The sequence below is a fragment of the Paramormyrops kingsleyae genome, chromosome 15 (genome assembly GCF_048594095.1).
Source record: "Paramormyrops kingsleyae isolate MSU_618 chromosome 15, PKINGS_0.4, whole genome shotgun sequence".
Lineage (NCBI taxonomy): Eukaryota > Metazoa > Chordata > Actinopteri > Osteoglossiformes > Mormyridae > Paramormyrops > Paramormyrops kingsleyae.
Window position 1 is genome coordinate 20,497,629 of NC_132811.1, and position 20,095 is coordinate 20,517,723.

General features: G+C 49.3%; 1 protein-coding gene across 1 annotated transcript in view; it reads right to left on the reverse strand.

Annotated features, from left to right (window-relative positions):
• Nucleotides 1-39: 39 nt before the first annotated feature.
• Nucleotides 40-20,095, reverse strand: part of rttn (rotatin) — a 31,817-nt gene continuing 11,761 nt past the window's right edge. Inside the window, exons 21-49 of the mRNA XM_023794519.2 lie at nt 19,397-19,514; nt 18,940-19,036; nt 17,553-17,615; nt 17,273-17,464; nt 16,937-17,176; nt 16,721-16,865; nt 16,195-16,340; nt 14,622-14,841; nt 14,180-14,308; nt 13,588-13,695; nt 13,171-13,329; nt 12,754-12,831; nt 12,296-12,473; nt 11,942-12,033; nt 11,131-11,212; nt 10,846-11,041; nt 10,632-10,719; nt 10,085-10,238; nt 9,649-9,786; nt 8,835-9,019; nt 8,626-8,731; nt 8,456-8,553; nt 8,270-8,347; nt 8,056-8,182; nt 1,975-2,168; nt 1,599-1,866; nt 1,162-1,265; nt 433-502; nt 40-302 (exon numbers count right to left, since the gene is read on the reverse strand). Coding sequence (XP_023650287.2) covers nt 220-302; nt 433-502; nt 1,162-1,265; nt 1,599-1,866; nt 1,975-2,168; nt 8,056-8,182; nt 8,270-8,347; nt 8,456-8,553; nt 8,626-8,731; nt 8,835-9,019; nt 9,649-9,786; nt 10,085-10,238; nt 10,632-10,719; nt 10,846-11,041; nt 11,131-11,212; nt 11,942-12,033; nt 12,296-12,473; nt 12,754-12,831; nt 13,171-13,329; nt 13,588-13,695; nt 14,180-14,308; nt 14,622-14,841; nt 16,195-16,340; nt 16,721-16,865; nt 16,937-17,176; nt 17,273-17,464; nt 17,553-17,615; nt 18,940-19,036; nt 19,397-19,514 — 3,936 coding nt within the window. The 3' untranslated portion in view covers nt 40-219. The remainder of the gene's footprint in view (nt 303-432; nt 503-1,161; nt 1,266-1,598; nt 1,867-1,974; nt 2,169-8,055; nt 8,183-8,269; nt 8,348-8,455; nt 8,554-8,625; nt 8,732-8,834; nt 9,020-9,648; nt 9,787-10,084; nt 10,239-10,631; nt 10,720-10,845; nt 11,042-11,130; nt 11,213-11,941; nt 12,034-12,295; nt 12,474-12,753; nt 12,832-13,170; nt 13,330-13,587; nt 13,696-14,179; nt 14,309-14,621; nt 14,842-16,194; nt 16,341-16,720; nt 16,866-16,936; nt 17,177-17,272; nt 17,465-17,552; nt 17,616-18,939; nt 19,037-19,396; nt 19,515-20,095) is intronic.

Genomic DNA, 20,095 nt, shown 5'->3' on the forward strand with positions numbered 1-20,095 from the left:
TAACTTTTGGGTGTTGTAAGAAAGCAGGCAGGCACCTCATTTTGGCTAATACATTCCATACGCTTTAATTTGATTTCACACTCAAAATGACCATATAAAATTGTAAGAAAAATAAATACAAAAAAAGACATTTGAGAAACCTGTAAAAAGATTTCCGTGCAACTGAAAATGATGGGAAGCAGGATAAACGGGAATGTTTGTAGGAATTCAGAGAGGCAGCTAATGATTTAAAAGCTGGGTGAGGTTTTCAAGGCACTTCAGTAGATAGGAGTTAAGGGGTTCACCTCTGTTTTTTTCTGCATCTGTAAAAGAAAAAAAGGAGGACTTGTAGGAATGTGGATACAGAGTGCGGAATAGAGTGTGTTTAATACAGGAAGTTAGCCAGTGGAACCCGAATGCCCAAACATGTCGCATATCAGAATAAACCCAGACCTTCCTGTGCCGAGGTAAACGCCTCTTCTGCCTTAATCCTGATAGACGGATTCTTCAGAATCACCTTAGCCTTTGGCAAAAGGGTGAGAGCACATGTCAGTATGCAGGTCCAAACCGTCCGAGACAAACAGAACCTGAACGTGGCCCAACGTGTATAAGAATGAAAGTAGCTGTGTAAGGATATTTGAAAATGAAATGCTGGCAGCATTTAATCTACCATTATAATGAAACTAAAATCTATGCCTTCGATAAAGTTAATTCAAACTTTATTTGAAATCTCCTCAATCCATTGCATTGTTGGACGGGTGACAGATGATTTTCCAGTGAATGTATGTTTTCAGTAAGTCTGAATCATACACGATAGAGTCATTACCAAGAGGAATGTGCAACAAACGTCACTGTGAGCACCCAGATACTGGTGTTTATTTATGTATCCATCCATCCATCCAAGATAGAAGCTTAGCACTGGCTTGAAGAGGCACAGATGTGTCATGGGGGGAAACTGGATCGCTAGTGGGACCTGACGGGTTTACAGGGCCCGTATACGGAGGCTGAATACCACCCCACGCCACTACAAAGACACTTAAAATGAGAGTGACAGAGGATCACCATTCCACTGGAAAACCCGCAATATTAACTGACAGATTGCAGTGCCTTCTATGGGACCACAGACAGACCCGATTCCTCTTCTGAAGCTAACAGAGCGTAATCTTGGCGTGAGAGCGCTACCTTCTGATAATTGTGCAGCAGTGACCAAAGAGCCGACGCTCCGATGGCACGGATGTGAAGCTGGTTGCTCTCCAGGCAGGACACCAGAACGCTGACTGATTTAGCTGGAAGCAGATAGATTCAGGTCAAAAGGGAAAGCAAACAAAAGTCACTAATGCATTACTATCAGCCCTGCCAGTCCCCCATGCCAATCATAAGCAAAAGTCACCGACGCATTGGTATCAACACTGCCAGTCCTCCATGTCTATCATATAGCACACATTTCAGGGCTGTGTGTTTATCCAGACAATTCTGCCAATGACCCATCACATGTGAACAACATAATGTTTGTAAAGGCAGAAAAATAAGAGTTTGGCAAGCGTGTCCCAAACCAGTCCATTCCTGATCTGCTCTACAGTGGCCTCAAGCATCATGTGACGCCCCAAGTAGAGACCCACCGCTGGCCAGGACTTTGGGCTTGTTGGCAGAGCAGAAGCTGACATTATGCAGGATGAGGAGGGTCAGCGGCCGGTGGCTGTCCCGCTTGTGCAGTGCCAGCTCCGCTATCAGCTCCAGTGCGCCGTCCATCTTCAGAATCATCTGCTGGCCATCTTCGCTGAAGGACAAACTCAGGAGCACCTTCAGCCAGAGGCTCAGGGCAGGACTGGGGGTCTTTGAGCTGGGCTTCAGTAGAGACAGTGCCAGAAAATGCTGAAAGAAATTGCTCTGAAAGACAGGACAGAAGAAGGGAGAGGGCAAACCAGCATCCGTGAGGGCCGCTCATAACCCAGAGCTCGGCAGACTCTTGCCACTCGACCCCAGCTGGCTGGATACCTTCTGTAGGAGCCCCTTACAGTCGCGGGATGCTGCCAGATTGGCCAACAGGCAGAAGGCCAGGCGCTGATGGCCGCTGTTTTCAGGCGCCAGCAGCGTGGCCAACTTCATGACACTATGCAGCACAGAGCCCCCGGTGGGGGTCCTCTGGACGGGAGCGTGTCCTGGGCCACTCCAGCACAGCGAGCTGCAGGCTGCGGGGAGGGGCCATGTTACCATTATCAAGGGCAAATACACAAAGCTTTCTTTCATCTGAAAGAATGACATTTCTCTGCTTCTATAAATATACAAGCCATAATTAAACACCTAGTGCTAGATAAAGTTCTGTCATCAAAAAGTTGGGGGGAATAAATACATAAAGAGCCCCTACAATGGAAAGAATGACAAGTACTGAGTCGCGCCCCCTCAGTGCTGGTAAATGTGTTTCCGTGATGCATGTATTTCCTGTAAAGACCTCCTTGAAGCATAGTGTTAAGTGGGGAAGCCTAACCTCAGTGTGCATAAAAACTCAGATGTGCAGCAAACTGTGATCTCAGGCTTCTCTAGTAAACAACATCAGGGTCTATTTCTGACACCCACCAGCAACTCATTAAATATCAGCTCTCTAAGTTTCTCACCTCATAGTGAAACCCAAATATATTACAAACAAATGGAATGAAGTCACCTGTGACCTTTTTATACAATCCTGATTTAACCTTCCTGTTTATGTATTCCTTGTTGTGGTTACCCATTTGTACCTATGTGCGTTTATGCCTTTCTGGTGTCTTCCTCTTTGTACTTTTCCATTTGGGCTTTCCTGCTTGTACCTTTCTGATTGTACCTACCTGTTTAAACCTTCCTGATTGTGTCTTCCTGATTTTGTTTTTCCATTTGTGCTTCTCGTTTGTACCTTTCTGTTTATACCTTCTAGATCAGGGTTCTTCAAATCTGGCTCTCAATTCCAAATCCAGGCCTTGTTTTCAGTTCTCCCAGGTAGTTAGTTTAATAATTACTGATTCTGATTGGTCAGAGGCTTCACATCTGGCTCACAGATAAAAGAAGGCTGGAAAACCAGCAGTGCTCAGACCTCGAGGACCGTGATTTGAATAACCCTGTTATAGATTGTGCTTCTCTGTTTGTGTTTTCCCATTAATATCTTCCCATTTGTGCCTTCCTGTTTGTGCTTTCCTCACACAACGGCACAATAAATATTCAAAGGATCTCCAATTTAGAGTAAAATACTTTCAAAGGGGAACCATTTAAAAAAATGTTTTCAACAGACATAACACGCTCCATATGGAAGAGAATGTTCGAGACTGAAAAGCATCTTTCTCATGAATCCTGAGGATCACAGAGGCTGACCTGAGCCCAGGTAGGTGAGAGGATTGCAGATGGTTGAAAGTCACTCAAGGATGGAAAAATGTGTGAGAACGCTGACAGCTAGGCAGGACATCTCAAGAGAGCGGCCAACAGCAGCCTGTCACGTCATCCAACAAGCACAGTGACCTATTCATCCTCCAGTTCACAAATAGCACTCAATGGCGTCATCGGAGGAGGACAACCATGTATAAGAGTGATGTCAGGCTCCTTTTGTGATGAAGAATGGTTCTACAGCATGGTTCTTACCGGCAGGATGTCCCACCTGAAGTAGTCAGGAAAATATCTAGCATAAAAACATTACCATGGAAGAATATTCACGTAGAATGTCTTTAAAAAGAATGGAGAAAAAGTAAACTGACAGTTCATCTAGACCTACTGTAAAGAGATACATTAATGAGCATAACACGACTACCTACAGAAAGATAACAGTACTTCTCAAAAATGATCAATAATAGCAATAACCCTAGAACACTGTAAATCACCTTTTAAACCCTTCTCCTATAACTGGCTGGATATTGTATGCATCAGCCTGCACTTGCATGCATGGTTCCCCCATCACTTTTCAAAGAGATGTTCACAGCAGCATGCCAACCATACTCAACATCATACATCACTCATTAGAAACAGGTCTTTTTCCAGAGGCATGTAAAACAGCAGCTTAAATGCCCAGCCTAGTAAACATTATGTAGATACCACAATACTGATTAAAGTTAGACCCATTTCTAACTTGCCTTTTCAGTGCAAAGTAATGGAAAAAGTAGTTTAACAGTTAACTGAATTTCTCAAAGAAAACATCCATAAAATGTTCAGTCTGGTTTTATACAAGGCCATAGCACTGAAACCACAGTAGTGAATGATCTGAGACTAATTACTGACATGAATGCCTCTTGATTTAAGTGCTGCATTTGACACAGTCGATCACACTACACTTCTGAGTCATCTTAGAGAATGGGTTTATGTTTCAGGACCTCTTCTATGCTGGTTAGATATACATTTACCTGGAAGAAAATATGTTGTAGCTTAGGGGGAATCATGTCTCAAAAAGCCATGACATTCCTTATGGCATACCACAGGGTTCAGTTTTGGATCCCTTGTTATTTTCTCTGTACTTTATATGCTACCACTGGGAAGAATTACTACTGAACATGAATTCAACTTGCGTACCTACAATGATGACACGCACCTACAATATATACAGATGTGGATAAATTTGTTGGTAAATTTAGAGCTCATTGAAACAATGCTTCATTTCTCCTGAAAAGTAATTAAATTAAAAGCAATTGTCTAATGTACACCTGAATACCTTTAGCACATGATAGAGTAAACTAATAAAATTGTGAAAAAAACATTTGTTTTTAATTTTCAAAGATATGCTAAAATAATATAGACAGATTTGTTGGTTATTTATCCTTGCATTATAGTCATGTTTCAAACTAAGTGTTTAACCTTAATTAGTATCAGAGGTGCCTTCAAGCTTTTCATCAGCCATTCAGCCTATTTAAAGGGAAAGAACATGTTGCTGTATTGTTTGGTATCACTGTGTGCACCACACTGAACATGGACCAGAGAAAGCAAAGGATAGAGCTGTCTGAGGAGCTCAGGAAGAGGATTATAGATAACCATGTTAAAGGTAAAGGCTATACGACCATCTCCAAGCAGCTTCATGTTCCTGTGACCACAGTTGCCAATATTTGCCAAAGGTTCATGGGACTGTAGCCAACCTCCTAGGACGTGGATGCAAGAGGAAATGTAACTCCAGGATGATCATAAGGATAGTGCGGATGGTAGAAAAAGTGCCAAGGAAACCATCCAAAACCATTCAAGCTGAGCTCCAAGGTCAAGGTACGTCACTTTCTGATTGCACCATCCGTCGCATTTTGAACAATAATGGGCTCCATGGAAGAAGACCCAGGAGGCTCCACTACTGACAGAAAAACATAAAAAAGCCAGAGTGGAATTTGCTAAAATGCATGTTGACAAGAAGGAGAATGTCCTTTGCACTGATGAAATAAAACAGGAGCTTTTTGGCCAGTCACATCCGCTCTATGTTTACAGGTGGAAAAATGAAGCTTTAAAAGAAATGAACACCATACCTACTGTGAAACATGGAGGGGGCTCAGGTTTGTTTTGGGGCTGCTTTGCTGCATCTGACATGGGGAACCTTGAATCTGTGCAGAACACAATGAAGTCTCAAGACTACCAAGGCATCCTGGAGTGAAACATACTGCCCAGTGTCAGAAAGCTCAGCCTCAGTCGCAGGTCATGGGTCCTCCAACAGGATAATGACCCAAAACATACCAGAGAAAAAAAAATAGTTGACTATTCTTAATTGGCTCCACATGAGCCCCAGATCTTAGTCCTATGGAATATCTATGGAAAGATCTGAAGATTGCAGCGTGGATAAGCCACCCTTCAAACCTAAGATAGTTTGAGCAGTTTTCTCGGGAAGAGTGAGTCAAACTACCTGTTGGCAAATGCAGACATCTCATTGTGAAATACAGAGATCGCTGCTCAAAAAAATTAAAGCAACACTTTTTAATCAGAGTATAGAATTAAGTCAATTAAATTTCTAGGATATAGATCTGGTCAGTTAAGTAGCAGAGGGGGTTGTTAATCAGTTTCAGCTTTTTTGGTGTTAATGGAATTAACAACAGGTGCACTAGAGGGGCAACAACAACCCCCAAAACAGGAATGGTTTAACAGGTGGAGGCCACTGACATTTTTCCCATTTCATCTTTTCTGACTGTTTTTTTGTCTAGTTTTGCATTTGGCTACAGTCAGTGTCACTACTGGTAGCATGAGGAGATACCTGGACCCTACAGAGGTTGCACAGGTAGTCCAACTCCTCCTGGATTGCGCATCAATACGTGCCATTGCCAGAAGGTTTGCTGCGTCTCCCAGCACAGTCTCAATGGCATGAAGGAGATTCAAGGAGATAGGCAGTTACTCTAGGAGAGCTGGATAGGGCCCTTAACCCATCAGCAGGACCGGTATCTGCTCCTTTGTGCAAGGAGGAACAGGATGAGCACTGCCAGAGCCCTACAAAATTACCTCCAGCAGGCCACTGGTGTGAATGTCTCTGACCAAATAATCAGAAACATACTCCATGAGGGTGGCCTGAGGGCCCAACGTCCTCTAGTGGGCCCTGTGCTCACTGCCTGGCACCGTGGAGCTTGACTGGCATTTGCTAAAGAATACCAGAATTGGCAGGTCCACCACTGGTGCCCTGTGCTTTTCACAGATGAGAGCAGGTTCACCCTGAGCAATAATGTGAAATAATAGTATTATCATTCCTGTTGGGGAAACTCTTTACGCCTCCTCCATCTTGCTCTTTGTAGGTAAGAGTAAGCTGGCTGTGAAGGGCAGCCACCCTTTGCGGTACCCAGGGAGCTGGGGGTTAAGGGTCTTGTCCAAGGACCCGCAGACGTGCTGAGGCCAGGCTTGAGCCGGCAACCTTCCGATCACAGGCACACAGGCTTAGCCCACTGAGCCACATGCTGCCCCCTCCAGGGTTTGGAGAAGCTGTGAAGAACGTTATGCTGCCTGTAACATTGTTCAGCATGACCGGTTTGGTGGTGGGTCAGTGATGTTCTGGGGAGGCATATCCATGGAGGGACACACAGACCTCTACAGGCTAGAAAATGAGACCTTGACTGCCATTAGGTATCGGGATGAAATCCTTGGATTCATTGTCAGACCCTATGCCGGTGCAGTGGGTCCTGGGTTCCTCCTGGTACATGACAATGCCCAGCCTCATGTGGCGAGAGTATGCAGGCAGCACGTGGAGGATGAAGGAATGGATACCGTTGACTGGCCCCCACGCTCGCCTGACCTAAGTCCAATAGAACACCTCTGGGACATTATGTTTCAGTCCGTCCAACGCTGCCAGGTTGGACATCAGACTGTCCAGGAGCTCAGTGATGCCCTGGTCGTGATCTGGGAGGAGAGCCCCCAGGACACCATACGTCATCTCATTAGGAGCAGCCCCGACGTTGTCAGGCATGCATACAAGCACATGGGGGCGATACAAACTACTGAGTAGGATTTTGAGTTGCTGCAATGAAATTTCTGCAAAATGGATTGCCGCATCTTTTTTTCACTTTGATTTTCGGGGTGTCTTTAAATTCAGCCCTCTGTAGGTTGATAATTTTATTTCCATAAAATGATGTGTAATCCTTTCGTTCCTAACACATTACCCAGTCCATATCAGTATAGATAACCCGCATGATTTTTTTCCCCATTGAGATCTGATGTGTATTCAAAGTGTTCCTCTAATTTTTTCAAGCAGTGTATTTATGTAACATAAGATCGCCGTACCATAAACAAGCAGATTGGTTCCCTTTTCCAGTGTATGGATAGAATCTTCTTGAAGTTAAATGAAGATAACAGACAAATAGGGTAAATGTTTTAAGGAATATAGGTAATCTCACTACAAACTAAAACAGTGCTATACAAATATAATTATTACCGATTATTATTGCTACCTTATCAGGATGTGGCTGCTGCCCATGTAAATACTAAGAGATTGACAGCCCCTGATTCAGTAGGAGTCACTATTCTGAGACTGAACATACAGTATGGATCGATAAGGGGGGCTGGTGGGTTAAACCTGACTATAATGGGCCACATGTATGAACAAACCCCCGCCTGAGTGTTGAATGTTACGACCTGCATGATCAGTGAGGGTGCAGAGAGCCGAGGTGGTAGTTTTGCGTAACAAACCTGGGCCGCAGCTGGCCGTGAAGACGCAGAGCAGTTCCAGGGCAGCCTCCATCAGGCGGTCGTCTAGCAGCAACCAAGGCCAGAGGGGGGCGACAGCGAAGGCCAGGCGCGAGTCACAGGCAGAGGCCTGCAGAGGCAAGATATGCCACTCAATCTAGGGAAAGGGGCGAGCGGAAACCACGAAACCACGAGTCTGACCATTGACTGCACCTACCTTACACTCCTCATTACGGTACAGGCAGTTCCGCAGCAGCTGCAAGACCAGCTTCAACTCTCTCAAGCAACTCTCTTCCTGTACAGGCCAAGATGCACGTACATTTTTAACCACCTCCTCCCCCCCTCCTTCCTGGATTATTTCATACTAATCTTCTGTGGATGGTGTAATGTTCATGTTGCCTACCTTCTTCTTCTGTGCCACCTTCCCAGGGTTCAGCGATTCCTGCTGCAGCTGCAGATGGATGTTCCTCAGCCTTTCGATGAGCGTGTCCACCAGGCCGGCTGATGAGCGCAGGCGTGACAGTCAGCATCAGGACAGCGGCACACACCGTACGCAGCTCGACAGACACGCACCTCTGCAGGCGTAGCTCTGTGCGCTGGGGCTGCAGGCCAGGAGCGACAGGAACGCTCTGGATGTTACCTTCTTCAGGGGGTCCTGGAGCGGTTGTTTCTCGAAACACTGCCATAAGCGATGAGAAATGAAAAATAAATGTCCCGGTTGGGACGTGCCTGTTTTAAAGCCTTCATGTCACACCTGAAGGTGCCAAGGCAGTCGTGCCCACCTGCAGCAGCAGCTCGCAGAGCTGGCCCCCGGGGCGGCCACTGAGTGGGACGGACAGGGGCGTTTCAGGAGCGCCGCGTGCACGCCTCCTGCTCTGCTCAGTCAGGACGGCACACAGAAAGCTCATGGCTGCCGAGAAGAGCGCAGGATCCGAGGGGGAGAGCTGGACGCAGAGGGAAACAGTACCTGGGGGGAAGGGTGACAGCAGCGGATCCCCCATCAAGCAGGTGACCAGACAACTGGCACAGAAGGTGACCAGGCAGTCAGAAATTAGGTGACTGGCAAGGAAGGTGATCAGGCAACCAGGCGAGCAGCACAATACACAACCAGGCAACCAGCGTGAAAGGAGACCAGGTACCCAGGCGTGAAAGGAGACCAGGTAACCGGCATGAAAGGAGACCAGGTAACCAGCGTGAAAGGAGACCAGGTAACCGACGTGAAAGGAGACCAGGTACCCAGGCGACTGACATGGACGGTGACCAGGCGACTGGCACTGGAGGTAACCACGTGACCAGCGATCAGGTGACCGGCATGGAAGGTGTCCAGGCAACTGGTATTGAAGGTGACCAGGTGACCAGCAACCAGGTGACTGGCATTGAAGGTGACCAGATGATTAGAGATCAGGTGACTGGCATTGAAGGTGACCAGGCGATCCCCTGGAAGGCTACCCAGATGGCTATGGCTGAGGGAAATTCAGTGTCGATGGCATAAATGGCAACTGCACCCGCAGCTGAGATTTTAATGACGCTTATCAGATGAGCAGGAGAGCAGGATTGGAAGCGGAGGAGGATAATAAGACGGATTCCAGGGCGTACCCGCCAATGGCTGCCAGCACCGGGCCATCACTGCGGAGACAGATGGAAACACAGCGGGGGCGTCCTGCCTCAGCGCCGTCGCCAGGAGCGTAAACAAGGTGGCCCAGGTGTGGTGTGCGGTGTCCCGAGACGGGGAGTCTGCAGGGCAGGAAGATGACAAACATGAGAATAACAGTGACATCAGGAGATGAATAAATACAGGTGTCTGTAGAGGGATTAACTTAACATTTCATTTCTTAATCTACAGACAGATTGGTATTAATGAGGTATTTCTGTGGTCATTTTTGATACAATCAAGACAGACCATTATTGTTATTATTGTTGAGATGAGATCAGATGAGACGTGCTCAGCATTAAAATGCCACTCAGGCTGTGCCAAACCAGCCATGTTTACTTGGCACGCCTGTTTAATGACACATGCCAGCCTGTATCATACCGAGGTGTTGGAGGTTGGCGGTGAGTGCGGTGAAGATGCCGACGAGCAGGGCGGGCATCTCGGCCTCCATCTGAGAGAGCAGCTCTGTGCTCAGCGTGATGCAGGTCTGCAGGAGACCTGCAAAGCTGGAGAGGAACTGCAGGAGACTCTGGGCCTAATCAGCAGTTGGGGGCATGTTCATTAATTATTAAAGAGACTGACAACAGTGGCTTATTTAAGCAGCACATAATTGAATGGTTGTAGGTAATTAACAAAGCCTGTTTAGTAAAAATTAAGCGAACACTGCAGGAAACAGCAGCATCCAAACAGAGGGAGAGTGTAAACACAGAATGAGTGGGGGGGTGGGTGGGGGTAGATACTTCCGGTGCAGTGGGGAGGCAATTGAGTGAACCACATGCTTCTTATGAAAAACCACATTTTTGACAGGTAAACAAGAGCAATAGCGTTATATGGCCACATCGAGGCAAGGCTGATAGGGATCGGAAATGGCGAGCGGTGGATGAGAGGTGGATGCCGCCCCCCCCCGCAGTTGCTGCCACGAACACACCTGGCTCATGGCATCTGCGTCACCACCAGGAAGCCCCGACATCCTCAGGTCACAAAGACACCGCTCGATTGTTCCAGAATCTACCAAGCTGAGAGTAGACCCGGGTCACAGGGTGCAGAGGGGCCCGAAGGGGGCTGCGTGAGGCCCATGCGCCGCACGATCTTCTTTAGATTATGATGAACTGATAGGAAGCCAAAGACACCACGGCGAGTACCTGGCGAGGGAGGGAAGGATGCAGTGCTGCCGCAGTGCGCTCATGGTGAACTCTGGCTGAATGGACGCCAGGTTGGCAAGCAGGCCGCAGAGCGCGGAGACCAGCTGGGGGGTGACGATGGCACGCGAGACAGCCGGCTCTGCATGTCTGGAATCCTGGGAGACGCCGGAGTCGCTTGGGTCCGCATCGCTCTCGCCTGGGGGGGTGACAGAGGCGTGAGGTCTGTGCTGAAAGGGAGCAGTGCACCTCCTACAGGAGGATCTCCAGCCAGCTCAGGACCTTTACCTTGAGCCAGGAGTCTGCTGGCATCCGTCTCCGGAGTCGCTTTTGGTGACGGCGGGGAGGACGACAGCGCCTCGCGGCCAATCTGAAGGAGGACGAAAGGGCCCATAGATCAGGCAGAGCGGCCAGGGGATGCAGGACAAAGCTATCAGAATGTTCTGGCAACCCGACGGGACACGGAAGGTGCAGTCCGCAGGACAACGTTCAGAAGCAGGAGCACCGCCTTGACAGAGATCACAATCACTACGCTTAAGGCCGACTTATACATCTGCGTACCCTAGGCCACAGCCGGAAGCCTGCAGTGACAGTTCTGGGGTGGTGCGCATCAGGTCGTGGCTTAGGGTATGTGGCTAAGAGGCTATCTACAATGTAGACTCTGTATAGTAGTATTAATCAGCCTTTAGCCCATATAATTACTCACTGGATGATTTCTGCCTGATTAGAGAAAAACGTAAACCTTCAGAGAACCGACTGAAGTCCACCATCCGGATCCTTGATTATGAAAAGGGGAACCTTTAACACTTCTGAGTTTCACTACAGCATAATTTCCTGATGGCAGGCTGGCCAACACTACTGAACTGATTGACACACCATGACACACTGAAAAAGGGTACAGCTAATTATTCTCTACTCACTATTCATTTGCGCTGCAAGAAAACAACTAAAGAATGATCACTTTGCATAAAGAAATGGTTTATGATCAAGTGACACATAACATTCATAACAGAGTGTATGGATTCGGTAACTGCGTGCAGCGCACTGATCCGATCTCCGGAAAGTTCCATGCTGCTCCCCGTCCATTGTGATGACTCACCAGGGTGCTGGAAGTGGAGCGCGAGCTGGACATGCTGCTGCGATCTAACGCCGCAGAAGGATCTCTCCAGCTCATCAGCGAGTTATCGCCGCCTGGTGGCAAATCATCAGAACACAGGTCACGAGCCACACATCATGCTGGGCCCAGTTCTAACAAGGCACTGGGGTAAATCTCGAAGGAGTAGTAGACGGGGCTGCTCGTCCAGTTGGGGAGGGTGCATTAAATCAAGCTGAACTGCTTCAGCAAAATAGATGAAGCTACGCATTCCTACACAAGAGAAGTATCCATTTTATAACTGAAAAACACCACATCTGCCGTGTGGCTCTGCACGTCTGTGGGGGGGGGGGGGTTTACCGTCAACGCCGCCCTCTGGGTAAGCGGGGAAGTCCAGCTCGAAAGAGAACCGGCCCATGAAGCAGCAGCGCACCGCTTGGCTCACATGCTCGAAGAAGTGGCAGTGATATAGGAGCGCCCGCAGGGCTGGGAGGCCCGCTAGTGACAGGCCGGACACGTCGTCGTGGACACACGGACCCTATAGGGTGAGAAGTGGAAGTCAGGTGACACTTAATGGTGCGGCCGATTGGCTAAGCTGGCAGCGCAGTACAGTTGCTGACATTTGACTCCCCCACAAGTGAAGGTGTAAGCAGATAAAAGCATCACACAAGAAAGAGAGCGGATGGGAAAACAAAGGTGAAAAATGCAAAGCACAGATGGGGCTCTGAGATAAGGCAGAAATGAAGCAAGTGTCAAAACCAATATTCCCCACCCCCACCACATATGCTCGGAAGGAATATGCCGGAAACATCACCTACCGGCCAAGAAAAATCCTCTGCTTCATCCATCCTGGCGGGCATGGGCATCACAAGCAAGTTCTGCAGAATAAAAGCAGCCTAGAAAGGGAATATAATTGTTAATGAAAACAAGGTCTAAACATCCATCTGTCTGTCTTATAACCACTTAACCTTGTCAATGCCCTTAGCCTAACCCTAACCCTAAACCCATTCCAGGCAACATGGGGCACAAGGAACACCCTGGATGGGATCCCAGTAATAAGAACAACCTAAAAATGAATGACAATACCAAATAAGACCAACAACGCAATACTGCCATCTGTTGGTAATTGACACATACTGCATCATGGTACCTTGTCAAAAGAAGCAAAAACCAAAGGCCTCTGTGCTTGTCCTAGAGGAGCACACGGAGCGAGTGTGATGTGGAGGTGGACCCACCTCCCTGCGGACCATGCTGCACTCCTGCTGGTCCAGCAGCATATTCAGCAGTGTGGCCCACAGCCCCCCTGAGATGTTCTGGCAGCTGGCAGCGAGGGCTATGCAGCCCTGCTTTAGGGACGTCAGCGCCGAGCTGATGCTGAGGCTGGCGAATCTCACCTGTGGACAGCGATAGGGCCGGGAGTGTACGCGGGAGTGTACATGGGAGTGTACGCGGAAACCGAGACCTCAGTGCATACACTCAGGCACTTCATCTTATGATTTTGTATTTTTTATTAGAATCTTGCATGGGAATCTCGTAAGAACAGTGATAACAATACAAAATATTTGCACAAATACGGTACTGCTCAAACACACTCATTGATTAAAGTCTTGGTTCCATCAAAATGCGTCTATTAGGTGGAGGTGGGGCCTCACCTCCGGGTCCCTGTCCACCCAGAGAGGCACGAGCCAGGCCAGGCCCAGGCCTTGTGCACTCTGCTCCTCAGGAAGCTCGTGCGTCAGCGACCAGAGTGGCAGCCACTCCTGCAAGAAGAGGGCATTTAATGACCCCGCCCCCTTTGGTAGGAGGGCATTTATTGACCCCGCCCCCATTGGTAGGAGGGCATTTATTGACCCTGCCCCTTTTAATAACAGTGGGGTTTAAAGGTCCTGCTCTCTTACTAAAGTGATTAATCACCCCCTCTACTTGTTTTGCAACTATCTCTGTTAGGGACCATTCAGAAATACAAATTATTTAATAATAAATAATAAAAATAATTATTTCTGACCAATGAGTGCATTTAAGACCAAATTTTGTTCACCTGGAGTGAGAGTAACACTCTATGATAACTTAATCTAAATGAGACACAACAGGCAATGATCTTCACAGCATGAAGCGAAGTCGCGGTCACGCCTAGGCTACTGTGATCTGTACTTAACGATCATTTTGCTTAATGAACAGGAACTTGGAAACGAGGAGAGGGTGTATTATCGTATATAATAATCTCAGTCAGACAGACATACTGACCGCATTCGTGGCCTCAGCCATCATCTCATGGGACAAATGCAGCAGACACAGGACTGTGTTCTTAGTGACACCTTTTCCCATGAAGGACATCGAATTCCCTCCCCATTCCACATAGAATGAAGAAATGACCTTAGAAAAGAGAGGCAGGTGGACACACATGTTAGGTCATTAATTAGCTGTCGGAATAACACACACACAAAAGTACATGCTAAAAAGCTTCAATATTTTTATGCTAGTTAGCTGGACTAGCTATATGAGAAAGCGGGGGGGGGGGACACCACCAAGCACGTGCCTGCAGATGTGCCCACCATGGAGGGCCTTTACAGTGACTTAGAGAGCTGGTAAGTATTCAGTATCACATACTTCCACGGCCCACGGCATGGAGTGACTCTACAGCACGGAGAGGCTCTGATTGGCCACTCGCACCCGGGTTCATCCGCACCTCCAGGAGGCCGCTCAGATACTTGAGACAGAGGCTGCGTGACTCCAGGCCACCCCCATGGGTGCTCCAGCCAGGCAGGGCGCTGAGACACACCATGGCCCTCAACGTCCTCTCCAGAGAGGGCAGGCCGTAGAAGTGAGGAGCGTCCGAAACCCGCAGGCACCGAAGCAGCCGCGTGGCCAGCTGTGTCTGCACGGCGCCCCCCAGAGCCCGACAAGCCCTGTGGATAGGGGGCGTCAGAACCATGAATTGTATAACTTTGGACATCCCACACTGCCTACAAAGGAGAGTAATATAGTGACCTGAATCACATGACCCGGTCACCTGACCTATTCCCAGAAGAAATGGCTTTGGAGGTGAATGACCAGAGTGAAGGAAAAACAGCCAATGAGCTCAGCATATATGTGGGACCTCCTTCAGGAGAGCTGTAAAAGCATCCCAGGAGGCCTCCTCATGGCACTGGCATAGGGGAGACAGTAGGGTCAGCCAGTCTCTGGAGCAGTTGGGGTTAAGGGCCTTGTTCAAGGGCCCAATGGTGGGATCACCAGGGGGTGCAGGGATGTGAACCAGCAACATTCTGAGTCCCAACCCAGATAGCTGCCCCCACCCCAACATAGAATTTTTATTTCTTTAATACTTTACTGGTCAGTGCATAATTCAATGTTATTTTATAGTTTTGATGTCTTTACAGATTTATAGTTACATTCTAAAGAGAATACAAGACAAAAGAGAATATTACGAATAAAGTTAATTATACAGCTTGCTGTAATGCGGAGGAACAGCAGGGCAATACCTAAAAAATATATATAAAAAAAATATATAAGGGCCGGCATGGTGGTGCAGTGGTTAGCACTGACACCTCACACCTCAGGAACCAGGGTTCGAGTCCCTGCCAGGGTTCCATGTGTGTGTAGTTTGCATGTTCTCCCCGTGTCATCGTGGGGTTTCCTCTAGGTTTCCCCCCCCCCACAGTCCACACAGTCACTGGTGTGTGTGTGTGAGTGTGTCCTGCATTGGGTTGGTGCCCCATCCTGGGTTGTTCTCTGCCTTGTGCCTATAGCCTCCTGAATAGGCTCCAGACCCCCCGTGACCCTGAACACAGATGGATGAATATTGGGATATACAATAATACCGAGTTATCTAACACCCCCCCACACACACACACACACACACACACAGAACCACAGAAGAATGTATGGTCAACAGTTGTTTCAGACCAATGGTCGCAGCTCTACATTAAATTTAAGCGCCTCTATTTTCTTTGAGATGTGAATAGAGTGTGCAGACGTGAAGGCCCATAATGTTGGTTATCAGACAATAAAATCTGCCAAGCTGATGATGGGGGGGTTCCCCACAATATATTTTGCTGAGCAAGGGGGTGGGAAATGTGCGTGAAAACAAATTGTGTTTTTTCATGGATCAATACGGGACGCGGCATTTTATGGGTGCTGCAGTTTTTAAGGGGACAGGTTGCTATAAAGTGAATGGGGGGTATAATTGCTGAACATACAGACACTGGCAAAATTTGATTGTAAAATGCCATTTAACTGGAACACTGATACGGCCACTGTACCTGTCCGAGGTCTGCCCCAGGCAGTGCAGCACCGTGCAGAATAAGGCCGTCAGCTCCTTCTGGAGCCTCTCATTGACCTGCAGCTGTGAGGTGTCCCCTCCTGGGGTCTCCGCCCCGGCCAGTAGGGAGAGCAAGGCGCCGGTCTCCTTGTGGGGTGGGGGGAGACAACATTCAAACACAATGGAGATCCCAGTTGGCATATTTCAGGCTTCCCTAGAATGTTCTTATCCCTTTTATTGCTAAAAGATGAATGGCTCCAGTAATGTCGGGGGGGGGGGGGTGGTTAACCGCCATGCTGATCTCTGTAAATAAGGCTAGGGGGAGTGGCAGAGTGGCTGCCAGCTGCCATTTAATACGACATTAATGCATTTGTTTGGTGTGACACTGTGATTTATAACTGGTGTCTGAAACAAAGATACTGCTCATGTTATGAAGGGGGATAACACTGAATTAGGAGGGAACAATGCAGTGCCCGAAAGAAAGCTCTAGATTTGGGCCGGCGTGGCACAGACACGTTAGTGGGTACCGGGGTGCCGAGCAGCTCGAGAAGCCACAAAAGGGCCTTATCATCAGGGCCTTGACCCTGGGGCGTGAAAACCACACGGAGGAAGTGGGCCACGTCCGCGAGGAGTCTCTCGTCATCCGAACTCGCTGGAAGAACCTGCAGGAACCTGTTGGGAGACACACACACCTTTCAAACCCTGTCGCTGGACACCCGCGCAGCCCCGAGACCGACACGCACCTCTGGAGCGCGCTGTGGAAGTCCAGGGAGCTCAGCGCAGCCCGACTGCCGCAAGTGCCGGGTTCGAGGGCCAGAGCGTCGGCCAGCAGGTAGCAGCGCGCGTGGGCCAGGGACACGGAGACTGCAGCATGCGAGACGGCACGCCGTATGCGGCTCAGGCAGTCATGCAGCCCGCTGGGGCTGCGGCTCACGCTGAGCACCAGTGCCTGTGAGGCGGAGAGCTTCAGGGCGTCCAGGAACCTGTGGGCATCAGAGACCCCGTCAAGCCTCTGCAGATGTGCATTCCAATCAGGGACAGTCATGTACTCATCACGCCATCTGAAAGCAGAGCCTCACTCTGGTACATCGCTGTTGTGATCCTCCGCGGCCTCCAGGAGGCGCTGCTCTGACAAATACCAGGCCCGATTCCAGGTGAACTGCAGCATCTCCCAGGCAGGACGCAAGGCCAGGAGGTCTGAGTGCGGGGGCACCACAATGCAGTGGGGGCTCACCGCGTGGTGTACGGCCGCCTGGAACGGAAGGCTGTACCTAGACAAAGACGGAGAAGCCGCCGTCAGATGGGTGCTGACTTTGAGCTACGGCTCGATCCCAACCCCAAGTCTGGCGTGACAATTACCTCCTAATCACGGACACGGGAAGCGAGAAAGGAGACTTGATGGGGGAACTGCATTCGTCAGTCCTGGGATAAAAAAACACATCGAGAACGGTAAGTCCCATGGTTACTTACCAAGTCAATGAAACACAGAAAAGATGACGGAGAAAGAAAGACAGAAAAAGAGTAAGAGGGAGGGAGGGTAGGAAGAGAGGGAGAGATGGAGCGACAGGAGAGACAAGGGTTCTCACTGTAAATCAAATGTCAAATTCCCGGACTTTCACTGAATAAAAAGCTGAATTTACATGACCTATAATGAACGGAAAAACAGTTTGCCTTTGTGCTGAGCACAGAAAAACCAGGCACAGTATTTTAAACCCATCAATTACCATCTGCATAGCTGTGAACAGCACCCTCTTCCACATTTCATAGGTCAATAGTTTTACAAACTGTGCATTTAGCTTTTCCATCGTTTACTCTTAACACCCAGTGTTTGACGTCACCATATTATAGCCAAAGCTCTTGAAATGTACATTGTCCTGTATGTTTGCCTCTTCACTAGCAGGCACAGGACACTGCATCCTGACTGAAGCGATTGCCAGTTGTTGATGAGCGGGGCACTGAAAAAAATCCAGTATCCAATAACAACCACTCAAGCAAATAGAATGCAGTGTAAATAGAATGCCTTTTATTGTCATTGCATGGATGTACAATGAAATTAGTTGTGCCCCCTGAAATATATTCAACACAACACTGGCATAGCTCTGCATATTAAGGTACACACCCACACAAAGTAAGAACACAAGTAATATGGGTCAATAAACTTTGAGTGTGTCTGTGTGCAAATGTATATACAAGGTGGGAGTATATAAATAGCACTGGGGTGGTTCTATTTACAATAATAGCAATGAGTCCCTGGGATATTGCACATTGATGCCCTGGGTGACAGTGAAAGGCATGAGATTCGGAGGGGGACACTTAACACTTACAGTAGATGCAATGAACAGTTATTTAACACTTTGATAGTGCCTGGGAGAGCGCGGGTTAATAGATCTGTGACGCCTTCCAAAGGGCAGGAGAAGGAGGAGGTGGCGGCCTGAGTGACATGATTTTGTGGCCCGTCGAAGAAATACAAGAAACTTGTGAAATAACCTGTTAAAGAAATACTGCAAATAATACGTGCTGCAAAGAAAATCCCTTGACATTTCCTGACTTGGCCCAAACAATGATCAAATCCCGACTTTCCATGTCTGGGGGGAGAGAGAGAGAGAGAGACAGACAGCGGGAGACAGACGGCGGGAGACAGACGGCGGGAGACAGACGGCGGGAGACAGACGGCGGGAGACAGACGGCGGGAGACAGACGGCGGGAGACAGACGGCGGGAGACAGACGGCGGGAGTTGGGCCTCACCGCAGACGGAGCCTTGCCACACCGTCGAAGAGCAGCAGGCACATGAGCACAGCCGCCTCCCTGACGTCGCCCTTGAGCTGCTTCACCGTTAACGAAGCTGATGGGGGACAGACAGGGCATCAAGGGTGGCAGGGCAATAGAAGAGCCCAGAAAGGTCACACGCCACTGAAGCTTGGGCCAAAACACTCCAGATCCCATAAGGCGGCACATGGGGGGGGCTGATTCAATTTGGAAAATGTCATTTGGGAGGTAATATGTCCGAGAAGCAGAGCCTTTGGTTGGAACATGGGCCCCCCAGGGAAGGGGGGGGCAATATGAGGTGGGATAAGTGGTTACTGGGGGGGACAGAGTCTATCCATCCTTCCCTAGTGTGGTGACAGACGGCACCATGTGAGATATTGAAACATTTGTCACGCAGGCGAACAGATATACAGTCTCCCCCAGACTCGCTTCATACCTTTGAGCAGTGTGATGAGGAGCGGGGTTCGCTGGCCCAGGGAGTGTCGCAGACTGGCATCGGCAAACACCAGCTTCCTCAGGATCCGGAAACAGGGCTCCAACAGGCAGTCCATGCTCTGTAGGGGGAGAGGGAGAGCTCAGCGGGAGGGAGAAAGAGAAGAGCTCAGCGAGGGATAGAGGGTGGGAGAGCTCAGCGAGGGAGAGAGGGAGGGAGAGCTCAGTGAGGGGGAAGAGGGTGGGAGAGCTCAGCGAGGGGGAAGAGGGTGGGAGAGCTCAGCGGGGGGGAAGAGGGTGGGAGAGCTCAGCGAGGGGGGGGAGGGAAGGAGAGCTCAGCGGGGGGGAGGGAGGGAGAGCTCAGCATGGGGGAAGAGGGAGGGAGAGCTCAGCGAGGGAGAAGAGGATGGGAGAGCTCAGCGAGGGGGAAGAGGGTGGGAGAGCTCAGTGAGGGGGGGGGAGGGTGGGAGAGCTCAGTGAGGGGGGGGGGGTGGGAGAGCTCAGTGGGGGGGGGGGTGGGAGAGCTCAGTGGGGGGGGGGGGTGGGAGAGCTCAGTGAGGGGGGGGGGGTGGGAGAGCTCAGTGAGGGGGGGGAGGGAGGGAGAGCTCAGTGAGGGGGGGGGGAGGGTGGGAGAGCTCAGCGGGGGGGGGAGGGTGGGAGAGCTCAGCGGGGGGGGGAGGGAGAGCTCAGGGGGGGGGAGGGA